Source organism: Elgaria multicarinata, chromosome 14 (assembly GCF_023053635.1).
Source record: "Elgaria multicarinata webbii isolate HBS135686 ecotype San Diego chromosome 14, rElgMul1.1.pri, whole genome shotgun sequence".
NCBI classification, from domain to species: domain Eukaryota; kingdom Metazoa; phylum Chordata; class Lepidosauria; order Squamata; family Anguidae; genus Elgaria; species Elgaria multicarinata.
Window position 1 is genome coordinate 7,094,305 of NC_086184.1, and position 23,092 is coordinate 7,117,396.

At 44.4% G+C, this 23,092-nt stretch overlaps 1 protein-coding gene across 1 annotated transcript; it reads right to left on the reverse strand.

The window, feature by feature from the left end:
• Window positions 1-366: 366 nt before the first annotated feature.
• On the reverse strand, window positions 367-21,243 carry HSD17B2 (hydroxysteroid 17-beta dehydrogenase 2). The gene is made up of 5 exons (XM_063141491.1): window positions 20,958-21,243; window positions 11,865-12,077; window positions 10,593-10,778; window positions 3,806-3,943; window positions 367-725 (listed from the first exon to the last, which is right to left on the reverse strand). The coding sequence occupies exons 1-5, from the start codon at window positions 21,241-21,243 to the stop codon at window positions 367-369; spliced, it is 1,182 nt and encodes a 393-aa protein (XP_062997561.1).
• Between the last annotated feature and the right edge of the window lie 1,849 nt (window positions 21,244-23,092).

Consider the following 23,092-nt stretch of genomic DNA (forward strand, 5'->3'; position numbering starts at 1 on the left):
TTTGGAGCTTGCCGTCACGACTGTTAGATCACCATTTCATAAGCAGCAGGGGGCACTTGTGGATCAGAGTAGGTGGCCACTTCTGCCAGCAGATGGGCAGCAATGGATCCTGTCCACTGTGACTTTAGTTAGCCACATCTAACTTAAGTCCCGTTGATTGCAATAAGTCTATTTAATTATGACAAACTCTAGATCCAACCCAATGCATTTTAAGGACAGAAGATCATCACCATAAAGATAAAAAGATCCAAGATCTCCAGCACTCGCAAATGACTAAATAACTTAGCAATCAAAGTCCATGAATCCATGACAATGTAGTCCATCATTGCATTAATTGTAGAAAATAATGTACACTTGTGAATCTGTCTAAAAATTCTTGGGTTTTGTCTCCTCTGTTCTGAGAGCTCTGGGCATGATTGGAGAATGCATCAGTTTGCTCATTAAAAAATCATAAAACCAGATCGGGGTATAGAAGAAAATGAGGACATATTTGTAGGCATTCTTGCCTGGTGTGTACAAACCATACGGACGCTGTGCCAGTAATGCGTGTAGGACATCGCAGAGCACCGGCGAGAAATCTGGTGAGGATATGGAAGGCATGAAAGCGAGTAATGTCTTCAAGGCGAGGATGTAATCTTCACCATAATCTTTCTTCGCATCTGGTGTGAGGTTCTGCAGAAGGATCTGCTCTTCTTTATTCCAGAGCTCAGGAGTTCCCTGGATAGCTGGAAAATCAACCAATTCATTCATAAACATCTGGGCTTCCTAATTTTACATTAGAAGTCATTCAAACAAGAAAAAAACTTATCAGAACATATCCAATGGTGAGGCATGATGGGAGTTGTAGGCCAAAACACTGGAGGGTCACAAGTGCTATATCCACACACCAAGTAGTAAGGAAGCTAGAAGGACTGAGAAGTCCATCCAGCATAATAATAATAATAATAATAATAATAATAATAATAATAATAATAATAATAATAAATGTTATGGTGGAATGGGAGGCATTTTGGCCACTGTCATTCCATCCTCCAGGCTTGCAGGCCTTTGGATAGGCAGAGATTGAAGGGTTCCAAAAGCAGAAGCCTCCTACTGGACTGCATTCTTAGTACCAGATTCCAGCTGGACATCAGGAAAAACTTCCTGACTGTTAGAGCAGTGCGACAATGGAATCAGTTACCTAGGGAGGTTGTGGGCTCTCCCACACTAGAGGCCTTCAAGAGGCAGCTGGACAAGCATCTGTCGGGGATGCTTGAGGGTAGATTCCTGCATTGAGCAGGCAGTTGGACTTGATGGCCTTGTAGGCCCCTTCCAACTCTGCTATTCTATGATTCTATACCTTCCAGAAGAACTGAACATGTCCGTTCATCCATGTAACCACATCTCCTTCAGCACATTTCCATTTTCATTCTGTTCAAAGATGGCATCAACTGAACCTAATCAAGCCTCCCAAATTACTGTGTGGCTCTAATAAGTTGAGTGGTTTGATAACTGCCGTCTGGGTCTTTCCCTGCCCTTGAAGAAAACTCCCCTTTGCAGCTGGTATGTATTCGGGTATGCCAAACATTTCTGTGATGTTCAATTTGATAGAAAAACACACACATCCATTTCTTTCAAAAAGGAATTCGAAGGAGAAGAACATTTTGGAGAAATTCTCATGGCATTGGGTTCAGGTTTTTTTGTGCTTACCTTACAGAGCAGGTGGTTGAAGGACATGTAAGAGTCCCCCATCTTTCATTGTACAACCATCTGTCCAACAGCCTGTGACCTCCCTGGCTTACTGCACTTCAATTAAAGCCCAGCAGGAAACATCCTGCGTTAATTCCTCCCATCGGGCTTTTCAGATCAGGAAGTGTAGGCAGCCCAGAGCAATGGAGAAGTGTAACAGAAAGAAAACACACACACAGAGAGAACATCTGTGGCTCCCTCTCAGTGATTAGGTAAGCTCAAAACCACCACAAAAACGAATGATAAAACACCCTAAGAACGAGGCAGCCTCTTTCACGGGGGACAAAAGTTTCATGACAACAGATTTCGGCACAGGGTTAGCTCCACCTCTTCTCTGGAGCTGGACGCAACACACGCCTCCCCACACAGACCTGCATTGTGGAGGATGCAAAATAGGTACCAGCCAACCCCATAGTTGATGCTGTAACCACTTGTAGAGGAAGCACCAGCATTAATTTTAACTTTGCCGTTTTAAATTTGTACTATAAATTTGTATTTCTGCCCTGCTGCTGATTTTATCCTGGTTGTGTTTTGTTATTGTATTTTATATCATGTTTTTATACTGTTTGTTTTATACTTTGAATGGTTTTAATTTTTGTGAGCTTCGGCTATTGGGTGGTATAGAAATGCAATAAATAAATAAATACCAAAACACCATAAGAAAGAAAGCTGCAACACTTGCCATTGGTGAGCTCACCTGTGAGAAACCATCGAGAATTTCTCCTCCTAGAGAAATTCGGAGAAATTGCTCCCCCTGTCCTGCTAATTTCTCTCCCACACATCAGGTCGAGAATTCCAGGAGGCCATTTGCACATGTTCTTGTATGTATACAGAGAGAGCAATTCCGTGGCAGCCAGGCAGGTACACAGACAAAGAAATTAATGGTGCCTTTGCAGGCCAAGGATCATTGATGAACTCCTATCACTAGCCTCGTGTGGCACAGAGTGGTAAGCGGCAGTTACTGCAGCCGAAACTCTCCCCACGGCCTGAGTTCGATCCCAGCGGAAGCTGGTTCTCAGACAGCTGGCTCAGGTCGACTTAGCCTTCCATCCTTCGAGGTCGGTAAAATGAGTACCCAGTTAGCTGGGGGAAAGGTAACTGCAACTGGGGAAGGCAATGGCAAACCACCCCGCTATAAAGCCTGTCAAGAAAATGTTCAGCGAAAGCAGGCGTCCCTCTAGGAGTCAGCAGTGACTCAAGTGCTTTCACGAGAGGTTCCTTTCCTTTCCTTTCCTTTCCTATCACTAAAACAAACTCCATCTGGGATCCTAAATAGCAATATCCAGTTTCATACATTCTTGAGGGTTAACACTTGTGAATGAGGGACAGTGTGTTGTAGTGACTAGACTGCTTGACTGAGGCTCAGGAGATCTGGGTTCTAGTCTCCACTCGGCCATGAGGTTTATTGGTTGTTGTTGTTGTTGTTGTTGTTGTTATTATTATTATTACATTAGACACTTCAATCACCAGCACCACATCAAAAAATTTAATAGAAAACCTTCAGAAACTGGGCCTATCAAAGTATGTCTACACCAGCATCCAGAAGCAGTCATGCTTAAAACATGCTCAATTTGTCAGGGAATTTCTGAATCAGTAAAAGACAGCACAATTTGGCAAACCTAGGGTGACCATCTGAAAAGGACAGGGCTTCTGTATCTTTAATGTTTGTATTGAAAAGGGAATTTCTGCAGGTGTCATTTGTATATATGGGGAACCTGGTGAAATTCCCTCTTCATCACAACAGTTAAAGCTGCCCTCTTTTAAATCTGGTCACAGTATAGCTGCAGTATAGTTCCTGCAGCCTTAATTGTTGTGATGAAGAGGGAATTTCACCAGGTACTGCATGCATACAATTGACAGCTGCTGAAATTCCCTTTTCTATGCAACTGTTAAAGATACAGGAGCCCTGTCCTCCTTTTCAGATGGTCACCCTAGGCAAAGCCCATCATGTTCATCTAGAAAAAACTGCCATAAGTGAGAAAAGAGAGATGATGATAATTAGAAGTTGGTCTTTAAAAAGGTCCACACATGCACACACACACTTGCTAAAGAATCGTGCGAAATGTTAGTGACTTACATGTTTTGAAGGCTGACGGGTGAACAACAGCTACGTTCATGCCCCATTTCTTCAGCTCTTGCCGTATGACTCCAGAAAACATAGACAGGGCTGCTTTGGATGCTCCATAGGCAGCGAACCCTGGCATTGGAATCCCTCCTGGGGGATTAATGGAAACATGATACTGAGACTCACTGCGGGTGACTTAAAAAGAGGGATTCGAGCAAAGCCGAAATGTGTCAGGTTAAATGCTTGGCATGGATGGAACCCCATGCTAGCAGCCACAAACCCTAAAAATGTTTTGTCCTGGCCACCACTGTTGGAGCAGTACATGATTTGAGGGTCCCTCTCCCCCACCCCCACACCAAAGGAATTGATATTGGCATTTCATTGGGCCGAGGGGGGGGTGTCACTGTAATGGATTCCTGCACTGAGCAGGGGGTTGGACTTGATGGCCTTGTAGGACCCTTCCAACTCTACTATTCTATGATTCTATGAGACAGTAAGTCACATACAAAATAGTGTTGGATAAACAATTAATCCACCACGTTTTCTTCCATTGTGTTGACTGGGTGAATAGGCAGTCAGGAGAAGTTGCTGAAGATGGGTGATTTCCTTTGCCTTTTCTTTCCTTGAATTAGCTTTGAAATGAGAGCTGAGCTATTTCTCCTCCCTCTCTCTCTCTCTCATCACAACCCACAGGGAAATAGCCCATCTCATTCCTCAGCCAATCCAAGTGTACTATGAATCCCCTCCCATTCCCAAAACACTTTAACCCCTCTCCTTCCCACCCACTCACCCATTTTCCATATTACCCCTCACCCCTCCTCCCAAGGGAAACTGCAACTTCTAAAACTTCAATTGGAGTAGCCCTCAGAAAACTACAATTCCCAAGGAACCCTAAGGCTTTTTTCCCTTTTCTCTTCTTAAAATTTGGTGGCTTGATGACGAAGCTCACAGAGTGCCTTGGTTGAGAGAGAGGGAAAGTATGAACAGCTCCCTTTCACAGAGCCCTCCCCCTCACCATATCACCGCCCTTCCCAAAGCGACTTCAATTGGGCCACCATTCTCATAGAATGCCCCAAAGAGGTTACCCACTGCATCTCTGTATGAATTCATCTATACCAATTTCTTCCAGTTAAGAAGCACTCTCAGAATAGTGACTCATGCAGGTACATAGAACATGGTCTCCCTCTTTGGACTGGTTATTCTTACAGATTCACATGTCAACACTAAGGGCGAAGAGTATCACCAACATTTAATAAGGCGTACCCCCTCAACTATATGAAAGGCCTTCTCTGCTGTGGCACCCTGGCTGTGGAATGAGCTCCCTAGAGAGGTTCACCTGGCACCTATGTTATACTCTTTTCGATGCCAGGTGAAGACCTTTTTATTTTCTCAGTATTTAAACAGTTTACTACCTTAGTCTTTTAAGTTTGCTGTTTTAAATCTGTCTAAATCTCTGCATTGCTGCTCGATTTTATCCTGATTGTGGTTTTACAGTGTACTTCTATGTGGTGTTTTTATATTGTGGTTTGTTAGGGTGACCATATGAAAAGGAGGACTGGGCTCCTGTATCTTTAACAGTTGCAGGGCTTTAACAGGAGGAGGGCTTTCTCCGCTGTGGCACCCTGGTTGTGGAACGAGCTTCCCAGAGAGGTCCGCCTGGCGCCTACACTGTACTGCTTTCGTCGCCAGCTGAAGGCCTTTTTATTCACTCAGTATTTTAACACTTAATTTTAACTTAAATTTAAATTTTACTGTTTTAACTCTGTATTTTAATCTTATATCAACTTTGCTGTGTGGTTTTATCCTGGTTGCGCTTTTTATACTGTATTTCGTAATTGTGTTTTAACCTGTTGGGTGTTTTACTGTGGTTTTAATTTTTGTGAACCGCCCAGAGAGCTTCGGCTATTGGGCGGTATAAAAATGTAATAAATAAATAAATAAAATAAATAAAAAGTTGCATAGAAAAGGGAATTTCAGCAGGTGTCATTTGTATATATGGAGAACCTGGTGAAATTCCCTCTTCATCACAACGGTTAAAGCTGTAGGAGCTATACTAGAGTGGCCAGATTTCAAAGAGGACAGGGCACCTGCAGCTTTAACTGTTGTGATGAAGAGGGGATTTCACCAGGTTCTCCATATATACAAATGACACCTGCTGAAATTCCCTTTTCAATGTTAAAGATACAGGAGCCCTGTCCTCCTTTCTATATGGTCATCCTAGGTTTGTTTTATAACTTGAATTGTACTTGATGGTTTTAATTTTTCTGAACCACCCAGAGGGCTTCGGCTATTGGGCAGTATAGAAATGCTAATAATAATAATAATAATAATAATAATAATAATAATAATAATAATGTCTCAGAAATATGGGTTTGTATGGATTTCATTGCAAGACAAATATCTCCTCTCGTTTCCCAATGCAAAAGTTCCCAAAGAAGAAATGCCAGGTAAAAAGGAAGATCACGTGTTTTATCAGCAGCCCATCTTGACGGCTTGTTCCCCATAAGTATCAAGAACATCCATGTAATCTCACGTTAGCCTGATTATTTGATTTCTGTTTTGAGGTCAGGATGACTTTAGAGAGCACATATCAGACTTAATGAGACTGCTTTCCCAAGGGCGTTGACATCATTATTACACAGTGTGTTAACCCTTGTTTGTGTAGGAACCATCAATATTGTACCCATTACACAGTAGAGACCCGTGTCATGTAATGACTATGTCCCATGCTACACCTTATGGGGAGCCACATGGCCTCTGCTAGGGTGACCCTGTGGAAATGAGGACAGAGCTCCTGTATCTTTAACATTTGTATAGAAAAAGGAATTTCAGGCAGGTGTCATTTGTATGCATGCAGCACCTGGTGAAATGCCCTCTTCATCACAACAGTTAAAGCTGCAGGATCTGTACAGAGTGACCAGATACAAAAGAGGGCAGGGTTCCTGCAAGTGTAACTGTTGTGATGAAGAGGGGATTTCACCAGGTGCTGCATGCATACAAATGACACCTGCTGAAAATCCCTTTTCTCTACAACTGTTAAAGATACAGGAGCCCTGTCCTCCTTTTCATAGGGTCACCCTACGTGACAATGTCGAGTCACTCTAATGCAAGGCTGGGAGCCACCATTCCAAAGGTGGGTGGAGTGAAAGCAAGTGGTCAAGGCCGAAGCCCAAAGGGGCACAGCCAGGGCTGGCCAGAAGTGAATGAGAAGATGGCACCATCTCCTATTCCATGTACAAAAGCATATTGGACTGACTAGCAGATGAATCTATCCTCCACGCTAACGATGGGGCAACATTCTCCACTTGAAGACAGCAGGCAAACTTGCAAGGCCCAGAGTAGGCCACAACGCACACACTGCTGTTTCTACACAACATGTGCTGTCTCAGGCCACTGCCTCATCCTGCCTGATGGCAGGGCCGGCCTTGAGCAGAGCCAAAAATACAAGAAAATATCAGCATATTGTAGCTTAAAGTGCTTACTGCCTGTACCCAGGCCTTACTGGAGGCATTTAAAACTTCTGAACTAGACAAAAGACTGCACAGAAGTTGGGAAACCACCAAACAATTGATGTCTGAGGGAGAAGGATATCTGGAAAACCCTGGGGAAGTGCTGGTATTGTTCCCTTGGCTGCTCTAATGGGCCATTCCAGAGAAGGGGGATGGGGGCCCCAGCGGGGTCTTATGGAGAGCAGCAGTGAGTTTTCTTCAGCACCAGCTCCAGAAATATACCGAGATCAGGAGGCACATGCAATAGGAAACTAGCCAGTGTTTCTGGGGACCACAAGACTCTACATATTTATCAGCTTGTCATTCCAAAGATTCTCGGCTGGCTCTTTTCCTCACTACTTTTTTTTTTGTAACCCTTAAGTGATGCAGACACTTTTGACAAACTGGCTTTTTCACCTGCTGGAATTGATAAATGCATATGCCATTTGGCTTGGCAATTGGCCGCCTGCCATGTTGGAGACACAGCCGAAAGCAGCGGAGGGGAGACGAGGCAACATTTTTTAAGAAGTCTGCGATTGCCTCGTTTTACCCTGTCTTCATCAATCCTGGTTGTCAGGAAGGCACTCTCTCAGTCTGGAGATATTCCGGCAAAAAAACCAACGTCCTCGGCTACCGAACGACGGAGCCTGGAGCTACACATGTTTCCATTACAAAAAAAAAAAAAAAAAATATTTAAGAGGACCCCAAAGACAGGTGAGAATTTTTAAAGATGCATAATGCACTGTTTTCTGTGCCGTCGGAATACATCTTGTGCTGCAGCCGTCTTGTGAATATCAAAGGGAACCCAATTTATTTTAAGTGATATGTTTGGTAAACTTTCCTCCACAGTTTCCAACAGGAGTAGGAAACAAGCAGATCCCAGTATGGCTACAACTCCCCCTTGCCCATGCTGCTGAATAATACAGAGTGTGTTCTGAAAGGGTCAAAAAAAGCAAATGCTATTTTGGGCTGCATTAATAGAAGTATAGCTTCCAAATCGCATGAGGTACTGCTTCCTCTCTATTCGGCCCTGGTTAGGCCTCATCTAGAGTATTGCATCCAGTTCTGGGTTCCACAATTCAAGAAGGACACAGACAAGCTGGAGCGTGTTCAGAGGAGGGCAACCAAGATGATCAGGGGTCTGGAAACTAAGCCCTATGAAGAGAGACTGAAAGAACTGGTTTGGGTCCAGGGGCGGATCTACACAGCGTAGTGAAGGCGTCGTGAAGGCGCTTGTGTGTGCCTGCAGGGCGCCCCGCCTTCTTCAACCTAGCTCTCCAACCCGGGTGGCTCTTTCGCCGGCAGCAGGAGACCGGCGGGGAGGTGGGCGGCGGCAAGGACACGCCGGAAACTTTTCGCCCCGTTCCCGCGAGGGGTGATGCGGGGCCGCCGCCGCTGCCTCCTCCTCCGTCTCTTCTTGGCAGGATCTACACAAGGAGTTTCGGGGTGCCCTGCAGGCACATGCAAGCGCCTTCACGGCGCCTTCACTACGCTTTGTAGATCTGCCCCAGGCTGCCTGTGGGATTGCCTTCTCCCGTACAATCCATCCCACACACTCAGGTCCTCTGGGAAGAATTTACTCCAGTCAACAAAAACAAGGCTGACAACAATTACCCAGAGGACCTTTTCCTCTGCCACTCCCAGATTATGTAATGACCAGCCGGGAGAGATTCGTCAACTTAACAGTCTTCGGGATTTTAAGAAAGCTAGAAATACTGATCTCTTCTGGCAGGCCTACCCAGTTGAATTTTAAGACGCCTTTTAATAATGTGCTGCTTTTAATGATGTATTAGTTTTGAATGTTTTAATTATATGTATTTTATGGCATTTGCATTTGTGTTGTACCATGCCTCGATCTGGAGGGAGAGGCAGGTAACAAATACATTATTATTATTATTATTATTATTATTATTATTATTATTAGGCATGTTTAGCCTGGAGAAGAGAAGATTGAGGGGAGACATGACAGCACTCTTCAAATACTTAAAATGTTGTCACACAGAGGAGGGGCAGGATCTCTTCTCGATCCTCCCAGAGTGCAGGACACGGAATAATGGGCTCAAGTGACAGGAAGCCAGATTCTGGCTGGACATCAGGAAAAATTTCCTGATTGTTAGAGCAGTACAACAATGGAACCAGTTACCTAGGGAGGTCGTGGGCTCTCCCACACTAGAGGCCTTCAAGAGGCAGCTGGACAACCATCTGTCAGGGATGCTTTAGGGTGGATTCCTGCATTGAGCATGGGGTTGGACTCGATGGCCTTGTAGGTCCTTTCCAACTCTACTATTCTATGATTCTATGTAATTTAGCCAGCCACCTACATTTGCAACAGCCCTGTACTATTAATATTACAAGGTAGTGAGGTGTGGCTGTGGATGATTAGGATCACCTGCCCCATATTCTTCCAGTTGCTGCAAAGATTAATCCAGTTAAATGTCCTACTACTCTCACGCCCTGCTCATTGCCAAAACTTAGCATACAGTTTCATCCAGGATCTTGGCCATCGCTGGCCCTTTCTACACCATGTTTCCCCCCCACCCCGAGATCATCCCAGGATCATCCCTGTTTGTCCAAATGACACACAGGCACTCCCAGGAGCAGGGTAGGGACGAGTATGGGTTTTCCCAGGGATCCCAACTCCTCACGAGTAAACTGTTCAGTAACTGCAACAACCATCTCCCCATTGTCCTCGACAACCAACCTTGGGATGAGTATGGGTTTTCCCAGGGATAACTAAAACCTGGGAAAATCCATTCTTCTTGCTGTCTTGGGATTGGCCCTGCTTCATCCCAACTCCTTGCGAGTAAATGCAAGGAGGCAAGAAATGGATATGGAGCTCTTTGGGTGCTCCCTGCCCATCGTGGTGGTGGTGGTGGATCAGGATCAGGTGTTGTGGTTTTTTAACTTACATTTTTGTTGGAGAGCAAGTACGCTCGTCTCCCGAGGGGGTGGGGTGGGGGGTTAAAAAAAGAAAATGGCAGCATGACAACCCTCTTTTCTCCCAGGATGTCGCACGCACGTGTGGCCCCAAGGGGGAGGTTCTGATGAACAGAACTCCGTCCCATTCTTGCCAAGACTCAGCGTTCCTGCATGTTAGATCACCTAACCATGCCAGCACTATCTATGCATTCTTTCGGTAGCATTATATTACGGTTTACACGCAGAAGGAGTGTTTTGTTTTGTTTTCAATTTGGAAGGCTGCTGCATGGGACCTGCAACGTATAAGAAATATGAATGTACGGAGAGACCAAACGTCCCACAATCATAATCAGTACATGTAGAAATCAGGTGAACGCATCGTCTTGACTCACCCGCCATGCTTGAGATGTTAATGAGCCGTCCTTTGGATTTCCGGAGCAAAGGCAAGAATGTTTTCGACAGTTCGACGGGACCGAAGAAATTGACATCCATGCATTGTTTGTAAGAATGCATAGGCAGCAGTTCACCATCTGCTGTGAATCCCAAGACCCCTGCATTGTTGATGACACCCCAAAGATCTGTCAAGGAGGAAGAACAAAGTACATGGGAGTGTATAAAAAAAAATGAAAACAAAATCCTGTCACAGGAGATTAAAATCTATCATTTCCCTGCAATGAGACTGTCTGTGTTCAAATGGCTTCTTTTTGTACTTTGCAAATTCCTCTTAACATACACTTCCCTTTATCCTGCTGGACTCCGTAAATCAAATATGTCAAACTTGTACTTGGGAGATCTTCCAGCATACTTCTCATCAGCCTGTATTCGATGACTACTGGTAGATAAAACGAAGAAGGACCGAGGCTGCAATCCTAAGCACACTTACTATGGAGGAAAGGCTATTGAAGTCAGTGGGACTTACTTCCATATGACTGCACTGTGAGAAAGATTATATCTCAAACAGCAGCAACAGGCCCATGAAGTAAGGAAGGAATTAGAACTAAAATGTACACCCCGCCCCAAACAAACGAATATCTCCTATGAATGTTGGTGTTGAATAGTCTCCAAATACTCCACAGATCTGTACTACCCAACTGCAGCCTTTAAGAGTCAGGGATGTTGCCATATGTATCTGACAATATTAGATAGCTGACATATGACAGCTGCCAAGGTTTGGTAATATCTGACTGCAGACGTGCAGTCATAAAACCATAGAACAGTAGAGTTGAAAGGGGCCTATAAGGCTATCGAGTCCAACCCCCTGCTCGATGCAGGAATCCACCCTAAAGCATCCCTGACAGATGGTTGTCCAGCTGCCTCTTGAATGCCTCTAGTGTGGAAGAGCCCACAACCTCCCTAGGTCACTGGTTCCACTGTCGTACTACTATAGTTGCAGCCAGCTGCTGACAATAGCTGACATGCAAGAGGCTGCAGTTGAGAAGAGCTTGAAAGCAGACATGCAATGGGATGCAGAATACGAATTACTCTTATTCATTTAGCCAAGCAAAAGGGATACAACTGGGTATCAGATTTTGATTCTGAAACAGGACTGTTTGCATTCTGAGGTCAATATCAAACCCCCACATTTTTGTAACTTTGCAAAATGTTCTTTCAGCTCTAGTATGAGTCTTATAATGAGGGTCATGGAAGTGCATGCTCCAAGATACCTGCATTTTGCAACTTCCTTCGTACTTCAAGATATGCTTCTTTAATTTGTGCAGAATTGGTGATGTCTAATTGCAGGACAGAAAGCCTCTCCGAGCAGGTCTTCTTCAGATTTTCAGCACCGGGCCCGTTCACATTTAAAACGCTAGCAAACACAATGAATCCTAAGCGGTCAAGGTACTTTGCAAGTTCATGTCCAATGCCACTGTCACTTCCTGAGAAGAGAAACCAAATCAAAAGATGCATTAAACTAGGGGTGTGCACGGACCCCCCCACTCCGCTTCACTTCCAGATCCGCCATTTTCGGATCGGGCCGCTCCGCCCCACCCCCACTCCGCCTATGCCCACTCCGCTCCGCTCGGAGCTCCGGATCCGGATCGGAGCTCCGTTCCACCCCCATTGTTGGGTTTACCGGGCCCTGCCGCCATCACCACCCATGCGGCGACGGCGGCAGAGCCCGGTAAGGGACCAAGGGAGAGGGGGACCTTACCTGCCTCCGTCCGCGGTCCGTCGCCGTCTTCAGTTGAGCCCGCGGTTCCACCAGGAAGTCTGAGCCGCAAGTGCGGCCTAGACTTCCTGGTTGAACCGCGGGCTCAATTGAAGAAGCCGAGGGACCGTGGACGGAGGCAGGTAAGGGAGAGGAGGGGGGGGTTACCGGGCCCTGCCGCTGTTGCTGCATGGGCGACAGCGACAACGGCAGGGCCCGGTAAACCCCACTTACCTTTCCAGCGGAGCTCCGGATCGAGGCGAAGGATCCACCTTCACCTCGATCCTCTTCACCATGCTCTGCCGGCCCCCCAATCCTCTTCGCCTCCGCCTTAAGGGGAGGCGAAGCACCCCGCTCCGCTTCTAATTCGCCGGTCCGATTAGAAGCGGAGCACATCCCTACATTAAACTAGACAGTGTTGCAATGGAACCAGGGCCCTCAGGGACACAGTACCAATGATTCTTTATTAGCAGGGATAATGATGTCATGTGCCATCCGCCTAGGAATTTCCTGTTCCCATCGAGTTTTGTTGAAATTCTCCCAATAGCAGGGCAGGAATAAATTTTCCCAACAACAGTTGTTTTCTGTTGTAATGCAAAGTGTTCCAGGACGGTTAATCTTGAATGAGCAAATTACCAATGCCCTGTTCTTAGTAGATATAAAAACTGGTATAACTGGTTTATTGTTAAGGCTCAGCCTTTTTGGAGTCTCCTTGAGACTATGACTGTGGAGACTATCAAGATGAGCACATGAACTTCAACATTTACCATTGCGTAACTAAGACCAGGGATTCTTAAAACTCATTATAGTAGTGAACATCATGAACTTCAACATTTACCATTACGTAACTAAGACCAGGAATTCTTAAAACTCATTGTAGTAGCGAACATCATGAACTTCAGCATTTACCATTACGTAACTAAGACCAGGAATTCTTAAAACTCATTGTTGGAGTGTGTCTCCTCTGAATGAATTCTTAGAGACTGTAATGGGCTGGATGAGGAAAAACAAACTGAAGCTGAATCCAGACAAGATGGAGGTGCTTGCTCTCAAAGGCCGGAACCTGGGTTTGGAGGTGTGTCAACAAGTTCTGGATGGGGTTACACTCCCCCTGAAAGACTGTTTTCGCAGCTTGAGGGTGCTTCTGGATCCGTCATTCCAAATGACAGCTCAGATAGATGTGACGGCCAGGAGTGCCTACTATCAGCTTCAGCTGATACGCCAGCTTCCTAGAGTTAGAAGACCTGAAGATGGTAGTGCATGCGCTGGTAACTTCGAGGCTCGACTTCTGCAATGCGCTCTACATAGGGCTACCTTTGTGCCTAGTCCGGAAACTTCAACTGGTTCAAAATATGGCAGCCAGGCTGGTCACTGGTACACCTAGGGGTGACTGCATTACACCAGTTTTAAAATCTCTTCACTGGCTGCTGATTAGTTTCCCGGCAAAGTATAAAGTGTTGGTTAACACCTTTAAAGCCCTACATGGTTTGGGTCCAGGCTACCTGTCGGATCGCCTTCTCCTGTACAATCCGTCCCGCACACTCAGGTCCTCTGGGAAGAACTTCCTTCAGCCAGCCAAAACTAGACTGACAGGTATTACCCAGAGGACCTTTTCCTCTGCTGCTCCCAGACTGTGGAACAGCCTGCCGGAGGAGATTCATCAACTAACAGTCTTTTAGCATTTAAGAAAGCTACAAAAACTGATCTCTTCCGGCAGGCCTATCCAGTGGAAAGATTTTAGTATGTTTTTAGTATGTTTTTATGAAGTTTTAACAATGTATATTGTGTTTTGATTAATATTTTATGTATTTTATTCTTCTTGTTGTTCCCTGCCTTGATCAGGATGGAGAGGCAGGTTAGAAATAATAATAATAATAATAATAATAATAATAATAATAATAATAATAATAATAATAATAATCCTCATGAACTTCAACATTTACCATTACATAACTAAGACCAGGGATTCTTAAAACTCGTTGCAGTAGTGAACCTTTCTGAGACATAGGCAAAACTCTCCAGGTGTGGGTCCATGGTTTTGCAGTGCTAGCCTCAAGAATGACACAGACTGCTCTGGAAATATTTTTAGCCCTAGGACTCTGCCTGGAAGTATAGGAAGCCATCAGCAAGAGTGGATCTAAGCATGTGCCAAGTACCTTTCTTTCGACAGTAACCTAGGGTAGCCATTCACAAATTGTTGAAAAAGAGGAAACCCGTCACCAAAAAATGAGGCCCACAGAGACCTGTAATCTGCATAAAAAATGCATATGTATAGATGTAAATTTTTATATACCTGGACTTCAAGAAGATCAAACCAGTCCATACTCCAGGAAACAAAGCCAGACTGCTCACTTGAGGGAATGGTATTAAAGGCAAAACTGAAGTACTTTGGCCACAGAATGAGAAGACAGGATACCCTGGAGAAGAGGCTGATGCTAGGGAAAGTGGAAGGCAAAAGGGCAAGATGGAGGGATGATATTCTGGAGGTGACAGACTTGACCTTGGGGGAGCTAGGGGTGGCGACAGCCGACAGAAAGCTCTGGCATGGGCTGGTCCATGAAGTCACGAAGAGTCGGAAGCGACTGAACGAATAAACAACAAACAGAGTGCATCTATCACTAGTGGCCTGTGTTCCTCACTTCATCTGCTGTCCAGGTGTTTCTCATGGGCAGCTTGAAGAAGGCCCTTTAACTCTTCCTTCTGATGGCTCTTTATCTTTCATTTGGACTTGGACTGGACTACCCTTCAAACAGAGGATACCTTCAAGAGGAAAGGACAGTCCTCTGGCAGCCCTTCAAATAGAGGACTGCCCTCTGTAAAAGAGGAGAAATGCCCACCCTACGGTAATCCCAAGCAATGGGACACAATCTTGCAGCTGGATTCTATGTACCCTTTTCAGCTGAATCTGGGGACAGGCTGTTGGAGGAGTTCCTTTCAGTTGTGCTGTCCAGGTTGTAAAAAAACCCCACGCCAAGGAGTGTCACCTAGTTCTTAAACTCTTATCTTTGAGGCAAATGCTTTAAAAAATAAAAAAAGATAAGATAAGTTCTCCCAGCCCCTTTTAAGCAATTGGAACACAGAGGGAAAGGAAGCAGCTGCTGAACTTTGCAACTAAGAATCGAGTGGCTAAATTGCCTCCAATATCTGGATAGGGGGATTAACATCTGAGATAGATAGGCTGCAGACAAGGTTTTTGAGGACCCTTCTTCAACTCCCAAAGTGTGTCCCTAATTCGGTACTTTTGTTGGAAACCGGGGAAAGCCCTCTTTCGCTTAGGGCTTGGTGGTCTGCCTTAAAATTTTGGATGGAAGTTAGTCTTTTTGGGAGGGGCTCAGGTCTGCTTCCCTGTCTGGCTCAGGACAACTACGTGAACAGCTGGTCCAAGCTTCTTGCCAGGAAGGCAGCTTCAATAGGTCTCTCCTCTTGCCTCCTCCTTAATCTGGGCTTGAATTTTGCTTTTAAAGCTATCAAACAAAGACTGTGGGATATAGCCTTCTGCGACTTACGCGCTCGCTCTCATGTCTCTTGCTCTCCCAGTGCATTGCACGTTCATTACGTTGGGCCTCTTCAGCTGGCTGACTATCTAAAGAACTTGTCGGTCGCTAAATATCGTATTGCCTTCTCCAAGGCCAGATGCAATGTTTATTCTATTGAATTACTTCAGGGCAGATATGCTGGTGTCCCTTATCAGGAACGACGGTGCCCCTGTAGGAATACGGAAGTGGAGACGATGGAGCATATCCTTCTGTCCTGTAGCTTTTATAATCAGGCCCACCATCTTATGATTACCCCATTGTTGAGCAAACTGCCCAGAACTTCAGGCAAATTTTATGTTAAGTTTCTGTTGGAAGATAAGTCCTCAAGTGTAACTTTACAGTGGCGGCCAAGATTAGAGCTCTTTCTGTATTAGACTAAAGTTGATAATAGCTCTAACTGTATTATTTCATGTCTGATTCTTGTGTTTGGTTGTTTGTTGTTTGTTTCTTTTCTTTTTATGGATCTATAGATCGCAATAAAGAAAGTTAAGAGTGGCTAAATTTGTTTCTTCTTTTTTTTCCTCCTCCCTCCTAATCCCCTTTCCTTTTGTATCTTTTTTTTTTTTTTTTAGATTGTAAGCCTGTGGGACTGTCTTAAGAAATGATTTGTAAGCCACCTTAAGAACCCTTTTGGCTAAAGGGCAGAATAAAAGTACTCTAATAAATAAATAAAATAAATAAATAAATTCTGTTGATATTAATAAGTGCTGTCTTAATATTATTTCCCACTCTAATCTTGATGTGTGTGTCTGTGCATGGATATATATTCTTAGCATTGCATTACATTGCTATTATTATACTGTAAACTGGAGTCTTATCATGGGGCTGTATCTAAATCAGTTCACTAAAAGAAATGGGTCGACATGCACTCTCTCCAGTTGAAGAGGAAAAGGAAGATGAAACGGAGCAGCATGGAAAGCGTAAACGGCACGGGTGTAAAAGAAGCAGGTTCAAATCTGCATCCAGATGATAATTTCATTGGACAACCTCTGTCATTCCTCTTGCCTCAGCAAAAGCAAGTCTCAAGGGTATCAGGGAAAAACATATTAAAAATAATGACAATAACCTTGCAGAAGGAGCAAAGACCATGAAAGCAAGGGATCTTGTTGGGAGAAGCAAGTCTCTTGTTTGAAAGATGGGTTTATTTCAGATCTTATGCTGGGTAGTATACAATTCTCACACTAGCCTTGACTGTGTGTGTGTGTGTGTGTGTGTGTGTGTGTGTGTGTGTGTCTGTCTGTCTCTGGCCTTAGCTAGACCTAAGTTTTATCCTGGGATCGTCCCGGAGTCATCCCTGTTCATGTAAATGACACACAGGGGATCCCGGGAGCAGGCAGGGACGACCCCGGGACAATCCCGGGATAAACCTTAGGTTTAGCTAAGCCCCCCCTCTCTTTCTCTGAAATAGTTAGAGGACTGATCATTTGTAAATTGTACCTATTTCCATTATCACTGCATTGATTTGTTCATTGCTGTTCCTGTTGTCATTGCTTCCAACAAAACCGGAGGGAGTTATTTATGACAATCTTTTCATCTCAGTCCTGCAGGTAAAATCCGGCAATGAGCTTCATGTAGTTATGCGTTCTGAACAATGGTGCCAGCCTGGCTGAGGCAGCTGTACAGCATGAAAATGTGCTAATTTATCCAATTAGCCCTTGTGAGAATTTATTTTTCTCTGCGGCAAAAATCTGCTGAACTGTGAGGAGGTTTCTTGGAGATTGTTCAGAATTCCCCCGGCAGAAGTAGCCTTCCCTTACTCAAGATACGTCTCCACGACAATCAGGAGATAAACCCGAGGATCTGAGAGGCCCAGTAGGATGTGTTTTTTACACAACAGCAAAACTGTTGTGTAAAAACAGTTTAGTCAGCAAAACTGAGGCCAAGTCAAAAGCTCTCTGAGGAGAATGTGTGACTTGAACGGAAGTAGAGGGTCAGGAGGGACCATTCTTGGCCACCATTTTTAACCTCACAATTCCCCTCAAAATGACACTATGCCATCATGTAGCATCATCTCACGGGGGGATTGTGTGTCTCTGTGGGGAGTGTGTGTGTGGGAATAAGAGATTGTGGCTTTTACCTGTCATAAAGTCTTTCTTTCCTCTCCTTCTCAAAGACAACAACAAAATCATTGATATCTACGCACACAACCAAAATCACTCTTTGTGAATGGGGTGGCAATAGTGTGTGTGTGTAGGAGGTTGCATTTGGGCTCAGCCCTTAATTTTTATAAAGGGAACAGTTAGGGGCTCAGTGCTGTCAGATCACTTTTGTAGGGTGACCATATGAAAAGGAGGACAGAGCTCCTGTATCTTTAACAGTTGCATAGAAAAGGGAATTTCAGCAGGTGTCATTTGTATATATGAAGAACCTGGTGAAATTCCCTCTTCATCCCCACAATTAATGCTCCAGGAGCGATACTAGAGTGACCAGATTTAAAAGAGGGTAGGGCACCTGCTGGTTTAACTGGTGTGATAAATAATAATAATAATAATAATAATAATAATAATAATAATAATGACCCACCTCTCCCTTTGGATCGAGGCGGGGCACAACATAAATGAAAAATCATACAACTAATTAAAACATTTTAAACCAATACATCACTAAAAGCAGCACATCATTAAAAGGCAAATTTAAAGAGGAAATTTCCCCAGATTCCCCATATATACAAATGACACCTGCTGAAAATCCCTTATCAATACAACTGTTAAAGATACAGGAGCCCGGTCCTCCTTTTCATGTGGCCACTCTAACTTTTGTGGCCTGTCCTTTCCCAAGGAACTTGCAGTAACATAGAAGAAACTGCCCCAGGGAATATTTTCGTCTCGCAACAACCCTGTGAGGTAGGCTAGGCTGAGAAACATGACTGGGCCAAATGAGTTTAATGGGAGAGTATCTCTCTGGCCAAAGAGCTTCTGTAAATGAGTGACTTATTGCATTCTTGTGATTGGACACTCCTGGAAGTTTTGGGGTCCATTACATGACATCATCAATGTGCAGGACATCTCCTGCACTATGCCCTGGAAATCTCTCTTTTAAAAAAAACAAGAACCAGAGATAATGTGGTAATATGTGGGGAACAGTGGGGTCTCCCAGTGTGTAAACTTGGTGCTGCGCTATAATTCCATCACTAGATGGAATGGCCTTATTAAAGCATCAGTTGCTGGGAACATGGGTGGGAAGGTGCTGTTGCACCATGTCCTGCTTGTTCATCCCTGGCTGATGGACTAGATGGTCCCTTGGTCTGATCCAGCATGACACTTCTTATGTTCTTATGTTTTGTTCATATTGTTGACGGAACAGCATGAACTTGGCACATGCTTAGAGGCACTCCTTCTAATGACTTCTTCTGCTTCACGGCTGAATCCTAGGGCTGCAAAAAAGTGTATCCAGGCATGGTCCCCAATAATCTCAGGCATGAATTAAGCCACTGAAATTTCAGGGTCAGCAATATTGTTTCCGTATGTCAGTAGCCTTTCTTGTCAGTGTTTGCTCCTAAAGGGTATTTTATGCTGCGGTTGTACGACATTGCAGATTTCTGCCAAAAAAAAAAAAAAACACATGGATTGATGGGCATTTTTGAAAAGGGCAGTTAGTATGTATACCCTTCAACTGTCCCCATTTTTTGATGCCAGTCCCTACCAAGTGGGAGCCAAATGACACTTCATGTGTGATACGTCTTTGCATTTTGAATGAAGGTGTTGTTTTAAATGCCAGCAGCGTCCGCTGGAGGGAGGTGTGTGTGTGTGTGTGTGTGTGTAGGGGGGGAATTAACCCTTGTTTCTCTGCTGCAGTCTTTGTGCCTTTTCTTGGGGGGGGGGGTTCTTCCCATATGCAAATCCCAGCTTCACGTGAGGGGGTTCCCTCTGGAAAGGAGGGATTATCCTTCCTGCTCCAAATTCCTCAGCCACTGATTTCGTGCGATGTGGGTTAATCTATGATTGGTGTGTAGCTTGTGCCTTCTGAAAATGTTCCTTGCTCTCACAGTCTGTTCTCATCTTGCTTTCCTGCTACACTTCAAAGGTTTCTTCATCAAGTCACCACCCAGACAGAACTTGGCTGGAATAGAGGTGGCAATTGGAACGTGCTGTGAACGTGATCTTCTTTTCATTTGTATGGGACGCTTAGCCCTGAGAATGTGTGCCAGTGAAAATTCAGTTATTCTCCAAGCTACTCTACTGAAAGAAAACCATCAGGTTTACAAGGGCCAGTTAAACACCATGCACCTTAGCTTTTTAGCATTACACTGAAAGCAGAATGTATTCTACAAATCTCCATAGGTAAGGACTGTCAAGTCATTTACTTTTCTCTTTCTTTCTTTCTTTCTTTCTTTCTTTCTTTCTTTCTTTCTTTCTTTCTCTTTTTTGTGAATGGCCATTCTGTTTAGAGACCATTGACGATTTTTTTCCTTCTATCTCCCATCACTACCACCTCGGCCAATGAACGGTGGTGTTCTTTCTTTGGCAAGACACTGTGCAGCCAAATAAGCAATTTGTATTGAGGTGCTACACACACCCATAGCATTTTGTTCCTGGAATCAGTTTTGAGCCGATTTATCAAGATTATTTAGAGTTACACGTCAAAATCAGACATGTGTTCCCCAGATGTCTTTTGTTCAAATTTGCAAAAAACAAAACCTGTGAATGGCATTTGCAGCCCATCTCCTGATCATGTTTGTGATGAAAGAGGAAGGGGAAAAGCCCAGAGAAAATTCTCAGTAATAAGTCTTTTCACAGCTCACAACCCCAGTAACCCTATGCACACTGTCTATTGAGAAGGTCCCATTAGACTTAGTTCTGAGCATATGAGTAGGATTGTGCTGGATGTCAGCAAGGCAGAAATCTCATATAATTTCTGTTCGAAGCAAAAGACCTCTTATTTTGTTCGAAAAGGTTTGGGGAAACAGATGGTGCGGAGAAATTCCTGCTATGAGCTGAAAAGATGAGAGCCATGGGGATGCAAAACAGTTTGACATCGGAAATTAATTCTAAAAGCAATTGTCACGTTTCACAGCCCCTTCCAAGAAATGACATTTGACGACGTGTTATAAAAGCCGAAACGTTCCTTCTTACCTGTGATGAACACTGCTTTGCGGTCCACGGGCAGCATCGCTTCAACACGTGTGTAAATGCAAAAGGCGATACACGCCAGCGAGAACAAACTCAAGCCCAGATAACTTCTCAGCGTGGTAAGACACAGGATTTCCAAGGCGAAAAGCAGGACGAGACCACCCCAAAAAGGAAAGGCTTTCTCAACCCGGTTCTTTTTGGCTCTGTAAAGAATCGTCCCTCCGCAGAGCACAGTTGCACCTATGTAGATCAAAAGGGAATCGTCAGCTTCGGAGCGATGCAGGACCATGGTCACAGGCAAAAGACAGACAGGACTGTGCAGCAAAGACACTGCAAAAACAGGAATAATTTTATATATATATATATATATATATATATATATATATATATATATATATATAATCCTAGCAGTGCTCAGAATGTATGCATTCCTATAAGACAGCGTAGTGTATATATGAACAGGATAAAAGAAGGAGGTAGCGAGGTTGCAGAAAGGTCAGTTGCAGTTGTGGTCGGTGGGAGAGGTCTTTGATGACTTCAAATAATGTGCGTGCGTGCATGTGTGTGTGTATTTCCCTCAAGTGGTTGCTTGTCTCAGCCACTTGCCAGAAAGGATAAAACCTTTGGACACCTTCCTCTCACGTTTTTATTTATTTAATTTATTGCAGAAGGGCTCCACCTTCTGAGGGACACCCAGCTTGAGTAATGATTGACAGAGCCAGGAGTAAGCATGAAGTAACAAGTCTTGCCTTATGGGAGGTGATGGCTATTACATTTTTTACAGGTTCGCAGATGTTGCTCTTAAAAGGAAAGGAGAGACGGAGAGCGAAAGGTGCTTCCAGTGGTAGAGGTGTTTACCTACCCCCTTGCTGCTCTTTGATGTATTCTCTTCCCGCTCTGCCTCTTTCATCACGTTGTTTCAAGTTGCCTCTGCATCATGTAATTAGAACGGATCTACTTCTCCTCCAAGGTTGGACCCATTTGGATGGGAAAATCCCAACCATCTTTCTTTGGTATCCTAGGGTGACCATATGAAAAGGAGGACAGGGCTCCTGTATCTTTAACAGTTGTATTGAAAAGGAAATTTCAGCAGGTGTCATTTGTATATATGGGGAACCTGGTGAAATTCCCTCTTCATCACACCATTTAAAGCTGCCCTCTTTTAAATCTGGTCACTCTAGTAGAGTTCCTGCAGCTTTAACCGTGGTAATGGAGAGGGAATTTCACCAGGTTCTCCATATATACAAATGACACCTGCAGAAATTCCCTTTTCTATGCAACTGTTAAAGATACAGGAGCCCTGTCCTCCTTTCCATATGGTCACCCTAGTCATGTTGTGCAAACCTGGCCATGGTGGCTTGTGACTGTATGGAAAGGAGGACAGGGCTACTGTATCTTTAACAGTTGTATTGAAAAGGAAATTTCAGCAGGTGCCATTTGTATATATGGGGAACCTGGTGAAATGTCTTCTTCATCACAACAGTTAAAGCTGCAGGTGCCCTGCCCTCTTTTAAATCTGCTCACTCTAGTACAGCTCTTGCACCTTTAACTGTGGTGATGAAGAGGGAATTTCACCAGGTTCTCCATATATACAAATGACACCATCATGAGAAGAGGTCTTAGAAAATGAGGTAGGGGGTGCAGAAAGTGGACAGAAGGATTATTTTCTCCTTCTCTCACGATACAAGAATATGGGAAGTAGGCATGTGCTCCGCTCCGATTAGAACCGGAGAATCAGAAGCGAATTGGCTTGCTCCGCCTTGCCCAGAAGCGGAGTAGAAGCAGACCGCGGACCCCTAGAAGTAAGGCGAAGAGAAGCGCCCATTTTCAGAGTGATCCTCTTTCCGCGGACCGATCCGATCGCCATTTTGAAAGATTTCGCCCATAGGATTGCATTGCGGAAAAGAAAAGGAGATAACTGTGTTGTTTTTGAAGCTATCTTTCTGAAACTTCTTGTGCTTAGAGAGTCATGGCTGGAGGTCATTTTGAGCCTACTCTCAGCTCTCTGCGTGGTGCAGTTCGCTTGCTAGAATTTTAAAAAAAGTAGGGTAAAGACGGGAAAAAGATTACCTTTTCGAAGGGCTGAGGGGCAGAGTCAACTCCCGGTCATGATCACATGATCCCAAAGTTGGAGGAGC

Excerpts from the sequence above, each read along its gene's own strand:
- HSD17B2 (XM_063141491.1), bottom strand. The coding sequence starts at position 21,243 with ATGGTCCTGCATCGCTCCGAAGCTGACGATTCCCTTTTGATCTACATA. Across the intron at positions 10,779-11,864 it reads AAGGAAGTTGCAAAATGCAG|ATCTTTGGGGTGTCATCAAC; the intron begins GTATCTTGGAGC and ends CCTCCTTGACAG. Across the intron at positions 3,944-10,592 it reads TAACATCTCAAGCATGGCGG|GAGGGATTCCAATGCCAGGG; the intron begins GTGAGTCAAGAC and ends TTAATCCCCCAG.